At 38.1% G+C, this 23,286-nt stretch overlaps 1 protein-coding gene across 17 annotated transcripts in view; it reads right to left on the reverse strand.

The window, feature by feature from the left end:
• Bptf (bromodomain PHD finger transcription factor) overlaps nt 1–23,286 on the reverse strand; it is a 118,877-nt gene that overhangs the window by 38,661 nt on the left and 56,930 nt on the right. For all 17 annotated transcript variants that reach the window (XM_074045459.1, XM_074045472.1, XM_074045469.1 and 14 more), the window contains 10 exons: nt 22,729–23,084; nt 22,155–22,286; nt 15,593–15,722; nt 15,090–15,228; nt 12,436–12,615; nt 8,897–11,195; nt 4,332–4,456; nt 3,610–3,738; nt 2,750–2,900; nt 2,407–2,449 (listed from right to left, as the gene is read on the reverse strand). In XM_074045459.1, the coding sequence (XP_073901560.1) occupies nt 2,407–2,449; nt 2,750–2,900; nt 3,610–3,738; nt 4,332–4,456; nt 8,897–11,195; nt 12,436–12,615; nt 15,090–15,228; nt 15,593–15,722; nt 22,155–22,286; nt 22,729–23,084 (3,684 nt within the window). The remainder of the gene's footprint in view (nt 1–2,406; nt 2,450–2,749; nt 2,901–3,609; nt 3,739–4,331; nt 4,457–8,896; nt 11,196–12,435; nt 12,616–15,089; nt 15,229–15,592; nt 15,723–22,154; nt 22,287–22,728; nt 23,085–23,286) is intronic.

The following is a 23,286-nucleotide window of genomic DNA, read 5'->3' on the forward strand; positions in this document are numbered from 1 at the left end:
ATAGTTCTAAATAAAAACAATTCCTTTCTTCAAGAAATTCAGATGCAATTGTTTTCACCTTAAGAGACGGCACTAAATTTCTAAGATATTTTACTTCTAAAGAAAAACTATGACAATATAAATTTACCTTCGACTTTTACTTCTTGATGTAGTATTTTCATGTCTCTGTATCACATACATTTCATTGTAAGTTGTTCATAACAAAAAAAGACAATAAAGTTTTGTGACCTGTATGGATATCCAAGCTCTCAAAATGAAAATGTAACAGAGGTGGGACAGGGCACCATGCTGCTCAGCAGGGAAGCCTAGAGCACAGAGCAACTGACAGGCCTCCCTTTTACTACAGTACGTCAATATTATTATTATCCAGGTTTCAAACCTGCAATCAAGCAAGTTGAAAAGTAGAAGACAATTTTTCTAGTCTTCTTATAGTGTTTAGTTCAAACATTTTTACAGAAAATACTTTAGACTACTTTATACAGAACGGTATAATGAGATCTTTAAAAATGTAAGGTTAAGTCATACATGGTGGTATACACCTGTAATTCCAGCACTCAGGAGGCAGAACTAGGAGGACCTCAAGTTTGAGACCAGTCTGGGCTACACAAAGAGACCATCCCTGTTTAAAACCCAAACAAAAAACCCACAAAAGGGTTAAAGATAATTTGTATAGCTTTTATTAGAGATTGCTGAAATATTCTAACAGCTCACCAGCTTATCAGCCATGGTCTAAGGAAACAGCATAAGCTTACTCCTATAAAAAGGATAGGTGGGATTTCTTGAAAACCTGGTGACAGATGCCTTCCCCTTGTCATCTTAATTAATGCTTCTGGTCACCCGAATAAAGTTGGTGGCACTGTGACTTTCAAAATGAGGATCCTCTTCTTAGGAGCAAGCTCAGCAGGGCTTTGCAACTAGCTATGGACAGAGTTACTTCTTAGCTGGAGCCTCTGATGGATATTGAGACCAAATTCATGTCACACACCTTCTGGCATTGCAACCATTATCTATGACGTCACATCCAACTTGTTTAGGTCTTTTTTTTATATACACACATCGTAGACCTAAATATAATGTGAGGTACTTCACATTATTTAGCCTGATTCCTCAGAAGAAAAGGAATTCAGTTTGGGGTATGTAGATGGAAGGAAGGAAGGAAGGAAAAAAGGAAGAAAGGAAGGAAGGAAGATGAGGAAACCAAATACCTATTTATTAGTCATTTGTGGGGGATATACTTTCAAAACTGAAGTGCTGGCTATTTGAAAATAAGCATTTTATAGACATTTTAAAATGTAACATGAAAGGTTACATTGAATAGATGTCAAAACACCCCACAAAATGAAAAATAAAACAACTAGCCAGCTGCTATATGAATAGATGCTTGTGATTTGGGATAAGTTTCCCATGACAGATAACATCATATACAGAAGCCCAAAATGCTATTTTCTCAAACTTAAAGATAAAGCTCTACCATAAGCTGAAACACACATAAGAATCTGAAAAAGTTTTATAAAACATAAGATTAAAGTAGGAGTTTGAAATAGTAACTTTGGTTTACCTCAGTAACTTTTGGATAGGTATCTCTATTTATGTTAATAATATTATAAATAAACATAGATGTACTTTATCCATATCCCCAAAGTTTGTATATTTAAGTTGGGTAAAAACTGATACTATCTTCTCAATAGAAATAAGCATCTATCTGGTGCCAGTGGTTCACATCTTTAATCTTAGTTCTCAGGAGGAAGAGGTCAGGAGGATCGCCATTAGAGGCCAATCCAGGCAAAAAGAAAGACCCTATCTCAAAAAATACCCACACAAAAAAGGGCTGTTGGAGTGGCTCAAGGGGTACAGCGCCTGCCTAGCAAGCATGAGGCCCTGAATTCAAACTCCAGTACCTCCAAGAAAAAAAGAACTAAGCATGTTCTCTTTGGCTCTCAAATATTTAGGCACAATACAGAACAGTACATTGTTTTACAGTATGAAAATCCAAGAAACCATCACTAGTAACTTCATGACCATCAATTACAACTAACTTTTAGGGAATTTTAGTATAATTTACTTTTTCATAGACTATGGACATTTTCCAATTATAATTTATATTATAATTCCAGATGGAATTATAAAGATAGCAAACAACACACGTTTTATTTTAATGGCCTCCAAATCTGCCCAATATTTACAAAACTGTACCTTTGTACACTGCACCACAGAGCTATTTTTTAGTCATGAAATAAAGACATAAATAAGGTGCACTAAAAAGCCCCCATGAATATCTGACTGCTATGCTTTCAGGTGCATGAATTTGGGGAAACAGATGTGCACTTGTTGGCAGGTGGGACTCTGGCTGGGCAATCACTGCTCCTCTGGAGCCTCGAAGTCCTCCGCCACCGGTTGTTCACTAACCTTAGCCTGTTGCTCGACGGCTTGTGCCTTTTCTTTCTCCACTCTGCAAGAAAAAAAGAGCACCTTATCAAATACTACACTATCAGACATCTGGCAGCCAATGTAATGAGATCCAACTGACTATCTAAAAAGAAGCATTTAAGATAAAATTAGAAACCAACAAATGGATAACACATTGAAAATTAGAAGCGGGACTTTAACAAACTCTACAGAGAGCACTTAAAATCCAAAGTTGGTGTAAAATTAGCTAGCATGTACTGAATAAACTATTCAAGTGATAATTCTTTAATTCTGAAGTGATAAAATCTTCAAACATCTGACCAGGTGTGAACTGCCTCCTTACCTCTCAGCAAAGGCTCTGATCTCCCAGAGTTCCAGTTCTTCTTCAGCTACCCAGGTTTCAATGATAACAGGGCCAGTTTGCTTGGGTGTTTCTGGTCTCTTTGGCCGAAGTGCACTTGATCGCAGGCCTTTCCTCTGAGGTGTAGGTGTTTCTTTGGAAAACAAATTAGGGTATTTTAAAGCAATATAACTTTTAAAATTAGAGTATTGTGGCATCTCCTTTCCTATCATGAGAAGCAGCGGTTGGCAAACTTTTTTTTTTGTTTTTCATTTTTGGAGACACAGTCCCTGTAAGTAGAGCAGGCTTAACTTTAACTCGTGATCCTCCTCCCTCAACTTCCAGAGTGAGTGCCTGAGATTGCAGGTGCGGACTACTGCACCAGGCAAATCTTTTCTTCCTAAAGGACCAGGTGGTATAAATACTTAAGACATACAGGCTATGTGCTATTTGACTTTGCCTTTGTATCATGATAGGGAGTCAAAGACAATGCAAAATTAAGTCTGGCTGTGTTCCAATCAAAGCTCACTTGAAAAAGTAGGCAGTGGGTCAAGGCTCATGGGATGTGGCTTACTGACCTTGCTATAAAAGGCTCATGGCCTTTACAGGACCTGGAAATACTGCAGGTTGTAGTGAGGAAAAAATTTTTTAAAAGTTGAATAAAGAATTCAGGAATAGGGCTAGCAGTGTGGCTAAAGTGATAGAGCACCTGCCTAGCAAGTACAAGGCCCCGACTTCAAGCCCCAGTACTAAAACTGACCCACCTCCCTGCAAGAAAAAAAAAGAAACAATTATCACCAAATTTCTACTTATGAAATATATAGCTAACAGGTCAATAACAAAAGAATAGAATATTTCCTTACCTTTTGGTGCTTCTGGAACTCCAATGGGGCAAATGATTTTCCTGATGCAGTATTCAGATCGAATGCCATAGGGACCAACATCTCGCCTCTTAATTATTTCTGTTGTTGTGATTTCAGTTTCCGATGTTTCTATGGGGATTTAATTCACATACTATTAATATCATCTGAAATATTTAGAGACTAAAAGGGTACAACAGCTGGTGTTTTAAAAAAGAGACGTATGGAATAGACTTTCAGAAACATTCAATTAATGACTACAGGATCACTGCTTGACTGCAACAATACTGAGTTTCTCAAGTCATCTTGTTTTGTTTTTTTTTAAACCAGGGTCTCACTAAGTTGCTCAAGTTGATCTTAAACCCCTGGGTCCAAGCAATCCTCCTGCTTCAGCTTCCTGAGTAGCTGAGAACAAAATTTCTGAACTGAACAAAAATGCTGTAGGGTATATCTTAGCTCCCGGTGGCAACACTCAGTCAAAATACTCAAAATCCTAGGAACACGCAGCAAGCTCAGGGCTCTGGGAGCCTCAGTTTAAATGACTTGTACTCTACAATACTAAGGCAGTTGAGACTGTCTCATGTACAGTGACTCACCTTCCAATCGGAACCTTCCCTGATCTCCAGGGTTTTATGGCATGTGTCAAGCTTATGCAAAGCTGTATTTTTATAAATAACAGAGATGCTTAATAAAGTGATTTTATCTTTTAAATTCACCTCCCTCACCTGTCCGTGTAGTCCCTCCTCCTGGTGGAGCCTTTGCTGCCATATCATCCCATCTCAAACTGGCCCACAGTAACCGTAACATCAGGCTCACTCCTGCTAAGGACTTTACAGTCTGAAGTCTATACCTGAAAGAACAATCCAAGTAAAACTATAAATAAATAAATAAAATATAATACATATGAATATACACACGTATTCTCTCTCTCCCTTCTTTCCATCTACTAAATTGAAGGATTTTGTTTCTTGTGCTCATTATGACCACAACATTTATAACACAGTTTTGTAAGACTCTGGCATTGTATGTTCCTTCAAAGAACTTTTTGTTCCTAGGCATAATTTGTATCTAACAATTTAGGGCCAATATTAATTTCAAATGCCATATAAATAGACAAAGTGAGCACGTTTCATTGTAAGGCATTCCAACAATTTATGAAGATTTTAATAAATCCAATTCTAAAATATCTACAAGAAAAAGTATGAATGAAAGAAAATAAAAATAATGGCTACTATCTGGGATTAAAGGAGTTTAAGAAAAAAATCATGACTGATTAAATTTTGCTGAAACAAACAAAAGCCCTGAAAATGTATACACTTTCTTAAAATGCAAAACAAAACTAAAACATTGCCAATCTAGGAAGACCTTTCCAAATGGAAGAAAACTTTGTATCCTAATAGTGGTTCTTCAAGACCTGAACTACTGAATGAAGAATACTAGTAACATTTTAACAATATTACTGTAGTTTGGGGCTCCCACAAAGAATAATAGAACATTACTAGAAAAAGGACAATACTACTATATTAGTTATGAATCAGAAGAAAAAAGAAGTCTCGTGTTCCTGGTTTTCCCTTAAGCATTGTGTGTGAAGCTATTAAATATTTTTTCTATTCTTTTAAAAAAAATGGGGTTGGGATGTGGCTCAAGTCATAGGGCACCTGCCTAGCAAGTGCTGAGTCAAACAAAAACAAAACAACTGAAAACCCCAACCTAACACACACACACACACACACACACACACACACACACACACACACCCCTTCAAAATGAATTCACCCAACTGCAATGAACACCATGCCCCAAAACAGAATTCACTGTATCACTGTAGTTCACACTAAAGCAGCCCTACGCTATCAATTCTCTATTAGGATCTTTGGACAATTAAATACCCTGCTGACATTTTCACTCTAAGTAAATGAATAAACTGACTGACTGAAGTTTACGGAAGCCTACAGAATGAACATCATTTCCTCCCTAACAGAGGTAGACAGTGCATTTGTGTTGGGCAAGGAGTGGTACTGGGGATTGAAGACAGCCTGGCAGCCTGGGAAGTACTCTACCACTTGAGGCAGTAAATCTTAAGACAACTTGGCCTTTGAAAGGCAGCACTTCCTACTATTAGTATTAAGACTTTTTAGAAAAGCAAGCAATGTGAGAAAGGCAAAGCTCCAGCTCAAAAGTGGTTGCAGCTTCGTAACTTTCTATCTCTACGTGTGGCACATTATTTTATTATGTTAGCAACCGTGAATCCTCAGACCTGGACAGAGCAATCAAAAATTACCAGGGATGTCCTAAGAGGGAAAACATCTGTCACTTTCAGACCACACTCTAAAATCACCAGGGAGTTCTGATCTCATGGAATAAAGCAAATGATGACTGATGCAGAAAGAAAAAAATATTCTTACTCTTCTCCCATTCACTCTCTACGGTCTAACAATAATTTCAAAGCATTGCTATTTTCAAATAGAAGTAATGCCAGGGAAGAAACACATCAAATAGATCATCAGCCTGCTCATTCACGCATTCAAAAATTAGTTGAGTGCCTTCTATGTGTCAGACTGTGTGAAGTCAGTGAGAACCTGTCTTTGTGTTTGAAGGAGCTAGCTTTAAGAGAGGAAAGTACAGGGAACATCTGATGGCTCAGGGATGGAGGTCAGAGGTTTGCCATAGTCTAAAAGGACAAGCTCTGGGTGTCAGGGTGGCTGACTAAAGGCAAGGGGCACACACACGCTAAGGAGGAAGTGCGCAAGAGAACATACTTCTTAGACCCCACTCAAGTTACAGTATGGAGTATGGAGGTGCTGACATGAGAGAAAAAAAGTAGAAAGCAAAATGTACTGTCCCAGGTTGAAGGCTTGAAGAAGCTTAAAGACTAGCTGCACATCAGGACCTCCACTACTGGGTGCTCCGTCAAGGGAAGTACTTTTCACAGACGTGACCTACAGGTGAGATACGCTTTCCTTTCTCCGCCCCTCCTTGTAGTAGTCAGCAAGTCCCTCAGCTCACTCAAAACATTCACAGGACAGATGGACATTTTACAAATCCTCTGGCAGCACTGTGGAGGATGACAATCAGTTCAAAGTGATGATGAAACGGTCAGGGCCTGGTGAAAAGGGCCCAAGGGAATGGACAGTGTGCAGGGTCGAAGGGCTTCAACTGTGTCTGTGAGACAACTTTTACTGTAGTGCTCAGCCTCAACATTAAATTAAATTAATAAAAATCATACATGCCGCTGGGCAAGCCTATAGGCCCAGCTACTAGGAGGCTGAGACAGGAGGTTCCAGGAGTTGGAGACCAGCCTGGGTAACATACTGACATCCCAAAATTAAAAAAAGAAAAAAAGAATACATGCACCTTTGGTATTCCTAGCTCCTATTCTAAGCAACAAACATATCCGATTCATGTTAGTATAAAAACGTTGGTTTTTATAGCAGTATTTTTTTTAATGTACTCTAAAAGCAAGAATAACTTCCATATTTATCCATGCCTCCATTAGACAGAGGGATTATATTAATCTTAACTTCAGCAATTTAAGATGTTAACATATAATTGACAGCAATTATCTATCAAAAATGTACAGGAGATATTTCCCTCCATTAAAAAATGATATTAACTAAACAGATACAAACTGTGCCACAGTGCATTATCAAAACATTGTAAGACAAGGCTTCCGATACCCAGCTGTGCAGAGAAGGGCCCTGAGCACCACGCCACATGATCAGGACTGGTGACTCATTCTCTCCAGAGTTCAGAGAGCAGTGCTTCGCAGCAGTGCCTACCTTCCACTTCAGAAGAGAAAGGAGTAGTAGGGCCAGCCTCCACAACTGCCAGGTCATTTAAATTAAAATATTTGTACACAGTAACTTTTCCAGTGGGAAAGAAGTTACCTGCAGGACAGTCAAGGATACATTTTGGGACCGCTCTCAAAGAAGAAAGCAGAAAAGTGCAGAGCAATCCTACAAATCCATGAACTGTAATGGAGAGTTCCTTGATTCCCTGCAGGATTCTGCAAATCCTTCATTGCAGGCCCTGCAGAGAAATTGTACTTTTCAGCTGTCTCTATTGAATGTGTAATGGAGTGATGATACTTTATTTCAAATCAAATGATGAGTAATAAAAAATCTTGGTCATACGAAACTATAATTGGCCATATTACTAAATTAATTCCTTTACAGAGAAAACTTATTTACATTCTTTTTTGGTCCTTCCTGATACTAGGTGATAGTAATATAAAAGACATCAAAAAGTGTGACTTTAACTTAAAGAAACTGGAAACAGTAAAAGACACAAAGAAAAGCAGTCTTAAGAAAAATGAGGTCTGCTCAGTAGCTTGTTGAAATAGTTTCAGGAATTTAGCAAAACCTAACTGCAACTAAGATTGAGCCCACTTTCTAGGCATGTTCTCCAAACTACGCTCTCATGTTTACGTTCCATCCTTCTCAATTACATGGGTGAAAAGATAGAAACAAAGACATGAAAAGGGAAAAGCAAGGACAAACATGTGAAATGTAACACGGCAGATCAAGTATTACACTGGGATTTGGGAAAACCAGGTGCTATTCCTAACTTTTCCCTTTGTAGCTGAGGCAAATTACTACCCACCTGTAAAAGAATTTCTAAGATCCCTTCCCAACATAAAACTACACAATTTTACACCTGTCAATACTATATTCCTAATGATTTGTCCCCAAACCTGCAGTGCCCAGAAAATTTTAAATTAGAACTGTTTCTGGGTTTTAAAAAGTTCCCAAGGAATCGTAGCATCTACCTTTATCACATAAGTAACAGAGAACTCCAAAGCACATGATTATCATGCAAATAGATTACACTAGATCTCCCCATGGTGAGCTTCATGAAATTTACAGGCATGCTTCCTTATGTCTCACATTTTTATGTCACCTGAAATAACATACAAACATTCCAGAAAGTTGGTGATAATTCAATTCTGTGCCTATCTTGTTCCCTGAACAAATAGAAATGACAATAACTTGTAAAGTTATACCACAAAAAAGTAGGTTTGACATGTTCCTTCAGTCTTGTCAAAGTTAAAATTGAATTCACTTTAAAGGATTTCCTTACCGTGTAAGTTCTTAAACCATCTTTTCTAAATAAACTTCAGTACCTATCAGCTGACCATGCTGGAAACTTCCTGCATCTTATTTCCTTTACTAACTTTGGCCATTAAATATATGCTTTCCTGTTTTACCTCTATTATCCCATTTTTTCGTGAAATATGAGATAATTCTTTTAAAACTTTCTCCTTCCCCAAAATACATTTCAAAGTACATACCTCCACGTGATACCAAATGTTGGTCTAGGAGAAGGATATGGCCATATATCCAAGGCAGGTTTTGCATTATAATTAAAATAAGGGACTTCTCGAATTCCTCCTTTTCTGGCCAACTTCTTCAAGTCATCGTTGGGCAAGACAAATATGCTTTTCTTGCTGCTCTTGGTAACGAACTTCCTATAGGACGGCAGTGCTGTACCTGAACGAGTCTTCTTCGGTCTTGAAAACTTCATCAGTTTCACTTTGTCTCTCGTGGAATACTCTTTGCTCACAGTCATAGATGTGACCAGTGTGCCTCCTGCAGTGGTCAGAGAGTCTGTCACTGTGGTGGTGACCACGGTTTTGCTCTGCTCCTTGACAGAGATGATGTCCACACTGCTGCCTGTGGAGGGTGTGGAGAGCTTTGTGACTGTTGTAGTGGTGGTCGTGACAGTGGATTTGGCACAATTTTCTGTGGAAGAGACCACAGTGTGCTTATCGCCTTTCGCTACCTTGATCACAGTTTTTGATTCTGTGGCAACCGTGGATGTCATTGTGGTGACTTCTGTGATGACTGTTTTTCTTTTGGACTCCCCATTGATGTTTTCAGCTTTGTTGGTGGTTAGACCATTTTCATCAGTAAAATCATTACTAAGGTTAGAATCCTCTCCAGAAGTAACAGGTGATGGGGTAACTTTCTTAACTTCTGGGGTTTCGATTTCCATATCTTCTACCTGATTAAATGAACTGCTTTCCGGACAAGAGGACAGAGATGTGGTCATCTCTGTACGGTCAGACTCTTTGGTTGAGGGCAGGGTCCTGAGGCCATCTTGGTAATTACCTTCAGCATCTGCAGAACTCAATAAACATGAATTTGTTTCTGAATTGCTTTTTTCACTAAAATCTTCCATGATAACATCACCATTCACAAATGGCTTTACAGCAGATTCTTTAACAGTCAATGACTTAATATTTTCAGGTGTTATTTTATTTATATTATTAACTCTGGGTTCAACATTACCACTTACTGCTACTTTACTTTCAGAGATTTCCTTCAAGCATTCACTTTTCAAATATATTTTAGTTTTATTATCTTTTCCATTTACCTGAAACGTACTTCTCTGTCCTTTCTTTTCAGACTCTCGATTTTCATTGTTCCTTTTGTCATTGACATTTTTCAGGCTTATTTGATCAATACATTTATTGACTGTTTTTTCCTCTAATTTGGGCTGTTGACATGGTTTTTTACCATTTGTTTCAGTTACCCAACCCTGTAGCTGGTCGTCACAGTTTCCAGTGGATTTAGAAATGAGCTCACATTTCATAGGCTCCAAATTTTCAATACCTTGTTCTGGAGTTATGAACTGTTCAGAAATATTTTCATTGCTATTCTGAACCATCATATCTTCTTCACTACTATCCTGAATAGACATAGTATCTGAACTATTTTCCAAAGTGCTATTACATTCAGAATCACATCCTAGTTTTCCATCAAAATCCACTGCTTTTGAGAGAGATGGGACATTTCTGTTGTTGGTACTTTTAGGTACTGACGTAAGTAAAGCATTTTTGGAAGAAATAATGTCATTATCCTCCTGTCTGAGTGGTTTTTTGTTCTTATACATCAAAGGACCAAAATTATCAGTATTGGCTGGTTTAGAGACATCAATGAAAAACTCTCTTCCTTTTGTTTTAGTCTTACCGAGTTCCTGGCCTTTACTGGCAGTTTCAGAGAGACTCGCATCCATGTCATTTTCAACAGAATTTTGTTTCTGATCATTTGTCCCTGGACTCTGAACAGAGACATCATCTACCATTTGATCTTTTGGATAAAGCTTGCTTGTGGCAAAACTAGAATCACTAACTGCAAGTTCTGAGGAATTATTATTTTGTGAGCATTCCTGAAGTGTGTCCTCACATTTATCATTATTTGCACTGGGGTTCTGTTCTTTAAGCAAGTCACTTTGACATTCTTCTTTTGCTTTTGTTGATACTGGTGACTCTGAGAGACTTTTCAAGGAACTTGTAGAAGACTTTCCTGTACCCTTAATTCCACCCTCCAACTTCATTTTTTCAAGGCGCTGTTTTTCTTCCAGTGTAAACTGTTTAATTCTCCTTTCAAGAAGCCCATCTAGTTTGGAAGATTTTGTTTTCTTTTTGTAACTAGTCCTTAGATGAAAACCCTCACTGACATTGACCACATCTACTTGAGAACTTTCCTGACAATTTACATGTGACTCCGTTTTCACACCGTCATCATCTATCTCCATTGGTTCCTCCTTGAAGGATTTATCGTCAGAATCTAACAGCTCTTTTACATCTGTGAAATAGACATTTTTATGAATGCAATTATTCTGAAATGAGAAATTGAGACTATTTTTACTTTTAAAAGTATCTGTTTTTCTTATTTTCACACTAGAACATAAAAAAGTTATATATTTTAAAGTTTCAGAAATATGATTAAAATAAGTCATGGACATAGGGTTAAACTTTATGAAAGGCTAAAAACACATATTTTCCAAATATTTAATTATTGTGATTTTTAGTATGTAAAAATGGAATGCCACAATGAAAAAATTTAGTATGTGAAAGGCTACTGCGTACAATACTGTCTTCACATAAGATTTTGTACAGCCTTTTACAGTTCTAAACAATCTTTAAAGCTGGGTGTGGTAGCTGGGTGTGGTTCTCCACCACCTTGGAGGCAGAAGCAGGAGGATCAAGTGGGAGGATCATGTGTGTGAGGCCATCCTGGGTTACATGGCAAGTTCAAGGCCAGTATGGGTCTACACAGTGAGACCCTGTATCAAAACAAAATGATCTTTAGGTGCATGCATTATTTAGCTTATATGGCTTAAAAAAAACCAAAACTTTTTTTCTTACAAAAGACAATGTAAGTTTCTCAAAAGGTTAAACATGAAGTTACAATATAATCTAAGAATTCTACTCCTAGGTCTATCTCTGAGGGGTGTTAACTTAGATCTTCAAAAAAACCTTATATCTGAATGGTTATATTACTCATAATAGCTAAGAAACAGGAAACAACCCAAATGTCCACTGACCAATGACTGGATGAACAAAATGTGGCCTACCAAGATAATGAAATATTATTTGACAATAATAAGGAGTAAGTACTAACATATGCTACAATATGGATGGGCCTTGAAAATACTGTGCCAGGTGAAAGAAGCCAGCAGCAAAGGACGACATATTGCCTAACTCCATTTAAATGAAGTGTTCAAAACAGGCAAATCCACAGAGACAGACTGGCAGACTGGGCGCATGTGGGCAGGAACTGGGAAGTGACTGCTCGTGAATATAAGGCTTTCCTTTGGGGTGATGAAAATGCTCTAAAACTGACTGTGATAATGGCTGAACACATGAAGTAGTATGAATAAACTACTACATTTCCACCTTGACTAGGGGAACTACCCAACACATGAATCATGTTTCTTAATAAAGCTGCTGCCCAAAGAGACAGTGCAGTACCTTCCTGTGGTGGGAACCCAGTCCAAGGCATTCCTATCACCCCGCTGCCCTCCACACTCGGCTCTCCTTACCTCGGTCCTTCTTCTCAGTCATCTTTGAGATAGCCATTTCACTTTGGTCTGCTCCCTTTGCAGCATCTGAATCTTTTACCTCGCCTTTTTCAGACTCAGACTCTGCTTTTATTTTTTTTGGACTTTGTGGACTTTTTCGTTTATCTGATTCATCCATATTTTCATCTGTAATGTTTTTGGCTAAAAGGAACCACATATGACAATTACATGTATTTCCAATACTAGAAATTTACCTTAATAAATCTAGCTTAGATATATTAGAAACTCAAGTATTTTCCAATAAGTAATTTCATTATCTCTCGTGAAAACTGAGGGCACGCATTTTCCTACAGGCAAGCTTCAAATGCTAATGGAATATCCATTCTCTAAGCTATAAGAATCCTGACACTTCAAACAGACAACTATGCAATGTTCGCTTGGGGTTTTTCCTGCCCGAAAGCTCTTTTAGGGCTGGGGGCGTAGTTAGGCGGTACAATGCTTGCCTTGCATGTGCCAAAGCCCTAGGTATGAACATCCCCAGCACTGCAAAAAAAAAAAAGTTTCTCAAATTGATTTCTCTTCACTCAACACATCTATGCTTCCATCTCAGGATCAGAATAGGTTAGCCATTATGACAGCATGACCAGTAGCCCTGACACTGTCAATTAGTGGTTACTGTTGCAGTCACTGTGATTCCTGCTTTGTAAATAACGTTAAGCTAAGTCCAGGGACCTGGACAATGCACTGCTGCTTTCCCCCCTGCCACTACCTTGGAGGCAAAGTTTGAAAAGACCAAACTGGTACCTGACTTTATATATGTATTTTAAAAGTATCTGAACAATGGAAAATCCTATACTATGGAAAGCAGATTGTAAAATAAATCTGCAAAAGCATAAATAATCTGTATACTGATCAGGAGGATTTTATTGCATAGGTCAAAAATCAGGTGAGACAATTAAACAAAGAGCTCTTTGTAATTCTAAGTGCTATGGGTGAATGGAGCAATGAAATGTTAATAAAAAATCTTATAATGATCTGTTGGAATTTATTATAATGGATATTTAATACAAATATAATTAGATAACAATAAAATTAAGCACTGACTATTGCTATTTCCCAAGTAGAAATATCATTGGCCATCTACTTGTCCAAGATGCTACTAGGCCCTCATAAATTCCATTGAGCCTTATAAAATATGTATTTTTCCTGCTTAAGATAAGGCAATGAAAACTTTCCTATGTTAACAGTTTCAGAAACCTGCCAGTCCAGGTTTCACCAGAACATTCAAAACAAGCTGAGGTAGTTCAGCTAGGTAAATACATGCTATTCCTCATGCACTGCATCTCATACAGGTTTCAGAGGAAACAACACAGGATAGTATGCATTAGCAAATCTTGCTGCATAGCAAACACAGATGCTGCTGAAAATAACATAACAAAAGAGAGACCACCTGGAAGATGGACTAAAGGGCTACAGAAGTCAGGAGAAATGGGTTCTGGTTAGGGTTCTATTATTCCCCCATCTGTGTGAACATTAGTATGTACTTAGTATCTCCGTGAAATAATTACTCATTTAACAGAAGTTTAAAAGTCCCTGGTCTCAGCTGGGAACTGGTGGCTCATACCCATAATCCTAGCTACTCAGGAGGCAGAGATCAGGAGGATCGTGGTTCAAAGCCAGCCTGGGCAAATAGTTTTTGAGACTGTATCTTGAAAAACCTTGTAATAAAAAAGGGCTTGTGGAGTGGCTCAAGGTGTAGATCCTGTATTCAAGCCTCAATATCGCAAAAAAGGAAAAAAAATCCCCGGTCTCTTAGAAGGGCCACCTCTAGAGTTCTGTGATTCTAAATACTACCATTTTTTAATCACTAATAAAAACTGAATAAATAGTTGTTACATGACAGTGTCAAAGAAGCCCGTACCACTTCTTTTCTGGGTTTATTATGTGCAATAATGCAGAAATTACCGAACATGTGACTCCTCAAAAAGTCAACTAGTATAAAATTTAACATTTTGAAAAACAGTAATGCCATTATTAGGTAGCAATGGCTTTCTTTTTTTAAACGAGTTTTTGCTATCATCTTTCATTAACTGAAATCCTAGGTATCAAACGCTTGTAAATAAAGGTATTTTTTAAACTTTAGAGTACAGTTAGTAAGCTACTATAGTTATTTTGGACATATTACTGAAAATTTTAGAAAAATGCTCTTATCTAAAATATGGATGGACTGGAGCATGCCATAATCCCAGCTACCCAGGAGGCAGAGCTCAGAAGAGTCTAGGTTTGAGGCCAGCCTGGGCAAAAAGTGAGAGATCCCAATCTTAACAAAAGAAGCCAGGGATGGTGGTATGTGCCTATGGTAGAGCTATGTGAGAGGCTTAAGTAGGAGAATGATGGTCTCAGCCTGACCCTGGGCAAAATGTAAGATCTTATACAAAAACAACTAAAGCAAAAAAGGGCTGGGGGAGTGGTTCAAGTGGCATAACACCTACCTAGCAAGTGTAAGGCCCTGAGTTCTAAACCTCTGTACCTCAAAAACAATAAAAAAAATTTAATGAAATATAATATATTCAATATACTATGAATTTCTAAGAAAATGACAGAAATCAGAAAGGTTCTGCAGAAAAATCATTATTACTACTATTACTACTAAAAATATTAATTCAGCTACTTACATCCTTCTAATGATTTTCTGTAATTCACATTAGTATTGCCTGGTAATTTAGGAACAAACCTATAAACATGAGTTTTACTAATCCAGCTCCAGCCACCATATCCTGTTACTCTGTACTCCTCTCCTTTTTGTTTCCAAACCTGGTGTAAAAGAAAACACACTAGTTAAACAACATGTTTATAAACAGTAAAGGTCAAGCAAATTAATCAAATTTACCAACTAATCTAATACTAGACATCAAATGTTTATGAAGGAACTTAGTACTTAGATGTGAAATGCAACAACATTTCATAGTGTTATATAACAATCACAACAAGTTGGTCTTGGACCCACCTATAGTCTACTAAAAGAAACCTTGTAAAATTACCACAAAGATGTACCTTATTGCAACTACATTAATTACAAGATCATGTTAAAAGTAAAACCAAATTAAGTATTGAAAACTGCAGAGTAAAAGTGTCAGAAATGGCTAACATGATTTAGAAAGATTATAGGCAAAGTTACCTGATGCTTAACTGGAAATGTGTATTTTACCCACGTGGCTTGCTGCATTGTTTCTTCCTCTTCTTGTTTTTTCTCCTTTTTTTTAACTTTCTCCTTTTCTTCTCTTTCAATTGACGTCATCCTATGTAACCTAAGAATACATGGATAGAAAAACTGAATTACATTTAGCTTAAAAATGAACAAAAAGATAAAAATGCAATACTGAAAATTAGGCACAAAAGCAAAGACTGCTTAGTTGTAACACCACAACCCAGACAATCCCAAATGACAAAAATAAGTAGTTGTAACATTCCATGACAGCTTTACAAAGTGGCAAAATCAACAAATGCTAGCCTTTCTGCATGTCTTCCCCGACAAAATACTTATGTTTTATTCCTGGAGCATTTTGTGCATATGACCAACATTTTATATGTCTTTACATAATCTGTTACACATTTATACAAAGGGTACTGATAATGCACACAATCACAATTTTTAATCAGTGAATAATTGTACTAGACTTTCCACATCAGAATCAAAGATCTCTTCTAAAAATTAAGAAATAGCTGGGCACGGAAACACTCACCTCTGTCCCAGCATTTGTGAAGCTGAAGCAGAAGGATCAGGGGTGTCAGGTCAGGCTGGGCTATGTAGGGAGTCTGTCTGAGAAACAACCAACCAACCAACTCTTGCCCTCCTCTCCTTCCCTGTGACTCTGGGACTCCAGTATATAGTCACCCTCAGGCTGAGAGTTCATATCTATTAAACGCACACACCTAAAACAGCAGTGTTCTCCATATGGCTCCTATAGTTCTAAACTGATGGGAGGAGGCAAAGCAGATGGGTTCTACTGGGAACTTATTTACTTACTTAAATAACATCCTTCAGCAATACTTTTGGTACTAGGGAGAAAATCAAGTTCTGGAGGCTCAACATAGTGGACAACCTGACAGACTCAGCCCCAGAGTAAAAAGTGACTACGCCAGGATGAAGTACTAATTCTCACAGAATTCTGGGCAGCTTTGCACACTTCTGAAAGGCCAGGAACAGAGCACCATATGGAAAATCCTAGTACGGTGACACTCTAGGAGCTCACAGTTTGGGCTCCTGGAATCTGTCCACAGGCAAACATGTCCTTCCTCATCACCAAATACAAAAGATTCACTTTCGCTGAGGCTGTAGTGTCAAAGCTCATCTATGATGTTATCTATCCCTGAGCAAAATTCTACTGTTCTCCTGCCACCAAGACATCCTTCTTGGAGAGGCAACACAGGGGAGCTTCACAGGAGTTCAGTGAGGAGTTCTACTCTGTTTGGTGAGTAGAAATATCCGTTACTGCTGGCAGCCTGGAGGCCCCAGAAAGGAAGCTCAATCAGGCTGGTACCATGCAGCCTCCAGCTAACACTCTATTCTGGTGGTGACAGATTTTCCTAGTCAACTGAAAACCTGGCCAGGAGAATGGCCTGAGTGTCAACTCCACCCCTAACCGTCATGCAGTGCTTAGGCTCTGTTGTGTTTCTTTTCTATTACACTAAGGATCCAACCCATGACACTGCATGTCTTTCATCTGAAAGTAGGGTGTATCCCTCTGAGCTCCTAGTGAGGGGATGGCTCAGACCAAAAGTTCTTGCACTTACATACTGACAGAGCATGAAGGGCACAATTCTGAGGAGCAATGTGGCATCAACTGCAAAGCCCACAAGCTGTCCCACACTGTCAACAGAGCTGAGAGATAACTGAACTTCCAACTGCTAGCCCAACTGAGAAGTAAAAACTGCTACTGTTCTTTAATTACGAGGGAAATAACCTCTTTTTATATCTACTGGCCTTTTATATTTATTTTTCTGCACAATGCCTGCTCAAATCCTTTGTTTGTATTGGACTATTATTCTTTTTCATTTATAAAAGGTCTCTATCAATTAAGGAAATTTTCCATTTGTGGTACAAATATTTTTCCTCAATTGGTCATGTCTTTTGATTTTGATTATAATATTATTTTCCACTCAGAATTTTAAATACATGTATCCACTTTTCTCCTCTAGGAGAAAACCTAGGCATCTAGGTTTTATATCTGTTTAAAAAGAAAGCATTACAATAAAAAATATAAATTAATTAATGCTTTCTTTTGAATTTTTTTTTTTTTGTTTTTAAAGTTGTGTTTTGCTTTTTTTAATCTGCATAAGTCTGAGTGTTTTGCTAAATAACAGATCCAGGTGACATTTTCCCCCAAACATGGCTTTTTCACTTTCTGATGTCTAATGTTCCAAATAAATTCCCACATGTTTAGGTCTATTTCTGGATTCTGTATTTTGTTCATTGTCCTGTTTTTTCTGTTGGACAAATTATTTTCAAAATGCTTCAAAATGTTCTAATGACTATTTTTTCTTTTTTTGAGACAGGATCTCACTATGTAGCCTAGGCTAGCCTCAAATTCCTCGTTTCCCTCTGTCTCCTGAGTACTGGGATTATAGGTGTGTACCATCGCACTGGGCTCTATTACTTATTTTTAATATCCATTTCCTTTTGTAACTATTCTTTCACATCAATTTCCCTAGATAAAATATTACTACCATTTTGGTTGCCTCCCATAGCCCTAGGAGGGCAAGTGCTATTCACAAGGTAGGTATCCTTTAAGTCTTTAGTTAAGTTTTAAAGATTGCTTTATATAGATCCTAAATGCTCCTTGTTAAATTTATTCCTACCTATTTGAAGGTGTTTTTATTTTTTCTTTGTGGGACTGGGGTTTGAACTCAGGGCTTCGCAAGTACAAAGTAGGTACTTCCAGCTCATTTTGCTCAGATTATTTTCGAGACTGGGGGGGGGGGTGTCTTATGAACTATTTGCCTGGGCTGGTCTCAAACCTTGATCCTCTGGATCTCAGCCTCCCAAGAAGCTAGGACTACAGGCGTGAGCCTCTAGCGTCCACTACTTGAAGGCTTTTGCTGTTGTTAGCATCTGTTCATCATAATTGTTAAAAATACATAAAACACAACCAAGTCAAGAAACTGAGCTTTCTCAATAACCAATACATCAGAGAAGCTTGTGTCCCACCTGTGGCAATTATTACTCGAGCTTTTATATAGTTCCCTTGTTTTTCCTTACAGTTTTACTACCTAGGTATGTATCCCGAATAGTAAAACATAGTAAAAAGCACAAAGCACACCTCTAATTTCAGTATTCAGGAGGCTGAGGTAGGAGGATCACAAGCTCAAGGCTAGCCTGGGCTGCACAGCAAGACCCTGTCTAAAAAAGCAAATACAGACAGACAACAACAAAACTACTGTAAGTGCATGAACAAAAGAGTGATATTGTCACTATTAAAGGTTTCCAGGAAAATATAAACTGATCTCTAGATCACAGCCTGGCTGTAGCTTCCAGGGAAGTTTATGACTATTGTTTGGTGACTCAGTGGACAAGGTCATGAGTACGCCAGGAAGATTGAGGGCTCGTCACAACCAGGGCGTCTGTCAGACTGCAGGTAACACAGGGCCACGACAGGCACGTGATTCAGAGTGGAATACTCATGGCCACCCATTTCAGTGCCCCCAATGGTTCAGCAGTGTAACCTAGGAGTGTTTTCACATGGTCCCTGGCCGTCCCACACAGGCTGCCATTTGTTCATTTGCACTGTTGCTTCTGCAGTTTTATTGCTGCTGTAGTCTCTGCGTTCCCCTGCCCTTGTGGGTTTAAAATTTTTAAAAAATCATTTTGGGAGCTGGGGATATGGCTCAGAGGTAGAGTGCTTGCCTAGTACAGGATGGCCCCAAAAAGGAAAAAATCCTTTGCCATAGTTTTGATGGAGAAATCTAGTGTGTTTATTCAATGTGTTACTTAGCAGAGTTCCCTCTGTAGTTCCTTCAAAACCAAAGCAAAAAGGATTGGTGGCTCAAGTGGTAGAGCACCTGCCTAGCAAACTTGAGGCCCTGGGTCCAAATCCCAGTACTGCAAAAGAAACCCAAAACAAAACAAAAACTTTCAAATTGTATCATAGTTCATGTATTTTTAGTGATAGAATTGATGTCATTTTATTGTAGACTTATGAGATTCAGTCTTGTTGACAACTGTTGCTCTGGCTTGTTTTTCACTGCTGTATAGCAGCCTGTAATAAAACTTCCAGGGCCATAAAGGAGATGTCTCCCACTATTTAACACTTGAGACACAACACCAATCTTTTTGTGCTTCAGGAATGTTTTCGGATATCATCTTGTGTTTTGCCCAGATCTGGCTTCACACTGTAGTCCTCCTACCTATGCCTTCTGTGTCTCTGGGAACACACGCATACATCACCATGCCTGGCTTGCTCTGCTGAGATGGAGTCTCACTAACTCTCTCCCCCAAGCCCCAGGCTGACCTCCTGAGTACTGTCTCCCAAGTAGCTGGGATTACTGGAGCGAGCCAGCACACCTGGCCAAAATTACCTCTTTATTACTGGTCTTTTCCATAGAATTTAAAAAATCATTTTGTCAAATTGTATAGAAAATCCTACTGTTTTTAATGCTATTGAAATTAATTTATACATTAACAGTAGAAAAACTGACATTTTCAAGATATACTCATTCTTCTTAAACATGAAGAACATGAGGTATTTTTCTTGTTTATTTATTTATTTATTTTTAGCAACACTGTGGTTTGACTCAGGGTATCATGCTTGCTAGGCAGTCACTCTTACCACTTGAGCCATTCCACCAGCCCTCTTATTTAAAAATATTGTTACTGTTAGATATTTATACTGTTCTTGAAGCTCTGTCATTAATTAGCACAATAAAGAAATTTTATGATCTATGGCCATACCATCCTAAACATGCCCAATCTCATCTGATCTCAGAAGAAATTTTACAAGTAAAACATTAGTTTGAATTTCTAGGTACTTTCTTAGGATCAAGTTTTAAAAGTTCCTAAAGTATTTAGTCACATTCTATGGCCAGAAGTGAAGTTCTATTATCAATTCCTAATTTTCTTGAATTCTGGTCCCTAGTTTTTAAAAAATTTAGTGTTCTATTTTATCTCACATCGACATATAAAAAAATTAGGGTTTTGGTGGTACTGGGATTTGAATTCAGGGCTTCACATTTGCTAGGCAGGCTCAAGTGGAGGCACTTAAGCTATGCCACCAGCAAAAAAATTATTTTGTATGTTTTGTCAGATACCATATTCATGGTAGAATCTTATAAATTTACATGTTGGGAAGACTAGTCATAGCAACAAACCAGGAAAGAAAACAATACCTGGATTAAAAAAAAATCTAAATTCCATCTTTCACAAGAATGTTTAATTTTTTTCTTAATTAATTTTTTTTATAGTACTGAGACTTGAATTCAGAGCCTTCACCTTGAGCCACTCCACCAGCCCTAATTTGTGGGGGTGGTGGGGGTGGAGAAAGGTTTTTTCGAGATAGCATCTCTCGAACTATTTGCCCCAGCTGGCTTCAAAACTTGATCCTTCTGATCTCTGCCTCCTGAGTAGGTAGGATTACAGGCATGAGCCACCAGTGCTGTAAATGTTTAATATTTAAAAACAAATGTACAAAAGGTGTGATTTAGCAATTTTGTTAATTATGGGAATTTTCTTTAGCAACATTTAGTTTAGCTTTATTTCTAGAGACACTGGTCTCTGTCTCTGGAGACATGTGGCTCCTTGGGTCCACAAACACAAGCATCAGGATGGTAGGTGACTAGGAGAATGTTGTGAAGAATGGTTTTGGGCAAGGCTGGAGGCAAAGTTAAGGAGTGACAGAAACACAGAGACCATCTATCTGTATCCCCTTCCCAGTACTTCTGACTCTCTCCTGTCTCCACCTTGATAAAAGAGAGCAAAGACAAGTACAGTGAAGTATGCCACCCATTTACACTCTCTCCTCTCCCATGGTGCAGTTCTGCAGCACCTTAGCTTAATCCTGTTCTTCAGCTGTAGGAAAATTAAGTCCACTCCATGTGAGGAGCCTCTGGTGATAGCAGCAATTATAATCAAAATAAGATGTGAAATAGACATAAATTGGTATTTCTTAAAGACATTTTTATTATGAACTAAAACATGGGAAAAGTAATGCAAACTATACATATGTATCTTAAAATTAATGGGTTATACTATTGATGTGAACTTTGTAGCAGAGCAAGGAACATAAAATAATTCTTACTTCTTTCTTTATATTCTTCAATAAACAAGTGTACATTTGTTTTGCAATAATACTTTTTGGTAGCTTGTCTTCTCTCTTTTTGAGACAGGATCTCATGTTGCCCAGACTGACATGGAGCTCTCAGTCCTCCTGGGTTTGGGGTTCTGGGGATTGAACCCAGGGCCTTGTGTATGCTAGGCAAGTATTCTACCTACCATTGAGGTATAATCCCTAGCCATTGTAATAACTTTTTAAAGACTAACTAATGTTTTGAAAAATATTTTTAATTTATATGCATTTGATCTCTTTTGATTTTCATTACAATTATGTATCATAAATAAGAATGGAGACCAAGAAGAGCAAATGAAGTTCTCACATGCCTCCGGAGCACATTTTACCTTTCATTATTAACCCACTAATATTTCAAAAGAGACCAACAGTCATTGTTCACAAGGCTCAGAATCCACTCACCTGGTATGTCCTAAAGACTCTCGCCATATTGGCAGCATCACAACTGGTTTGACTGCACACTCCAAGATAGCTAAAGCCAATGCAAATTCTCTTGGTTTGCTACACATCTGAACAGCCTTGATCCAATTTGCCCTACATTTCAGAAGAAAAGAAAGAAATCATTTCACTTGGCTGATCTTCCTTTAAGCACAATAGTTATAATTTATGATGACTTTATCTTGTGCATGAGAGAAAGGCTTGTCGGTGGCAGTATAAATATATAGCTACTGCAAGTTTCCAGTTCACAGAATCATAAGTTACAGATTTTACACATTGAATGGAATCCCAGAGATCACTTAGACCCCTCAACAACTTGACTTGTACAATGTTCTGGAAATTTGGCCTCTATCGTATTCTAGGGATCAAGACTTTGGTTCCTAAAAATGATCCAAATGCTAGTGCTGGCTCACAGTAACTCAGAAGTGCATGTATACAGCTCCTTTCTGCTGTCCAAATTAATTCACTGATAGCAATATTTTAATGTGCACAGCTACAATAATCATCCCATCAATAAATTAAACTTAGTTTACTTTACCTATGTGAAGCCCAATTGGGATGAAGGAAGGAAGAAGGGATGTTGCTTTCCAGCTGGGTGATGGTCAGTCTCAGAGTAGATATGGTGAGAACTTTGGAACCGTGGACAGAGCCGTTCCATCTGAACTCTCCTGCTGGAGTCAGGCAGAACTTATGCGCAAGATGCCTTCTCTTATCATGGTCTTCCCGGTGCTGGTGCTTATTCAAAGCAAACGAATTGGTGGAGTACTGATTGTGATAGACTCGATACTTCCCTTCTTGACCCAGCTTAAAATAATTGTTGATATTTCCTTTCATGACCACTTCCTTTTTGGTGCTTAGCCGTGAAATTTCTCCTTGAGAGTTAACTACCAGTACCTGACCAAGAAAATAAAAAGACTTCATTATTAATGTCAAGGATGCAAGATTTACCTGATAACTATCTTTCAATAATTGTAATCAATTGCTCAAAGCAATTTAAAATACATTTTATGACTGAACTGCTGAAGTTTAAGTTAAGTGAAAAGTGAAAGCTAGAGCTGGGTGTGGTGGACACTCCTGTAATCCCAGCTCTTGGGAA

The sequence above is a fragment of the Castor canadensis genome, chromosome 11, assembly GCF_047511655.1.
Source record: "Castor canadensis chromosome 11, mCasCan1.hap1v2, whole genome shotgun sequence".
Classification (NCBI taxonomy): domain Eukaryota; kingdom Metazoa; phylum Chordata; class Mammalia; order Rodentia; family Castoridae; genus Castor; species Castor canadensis.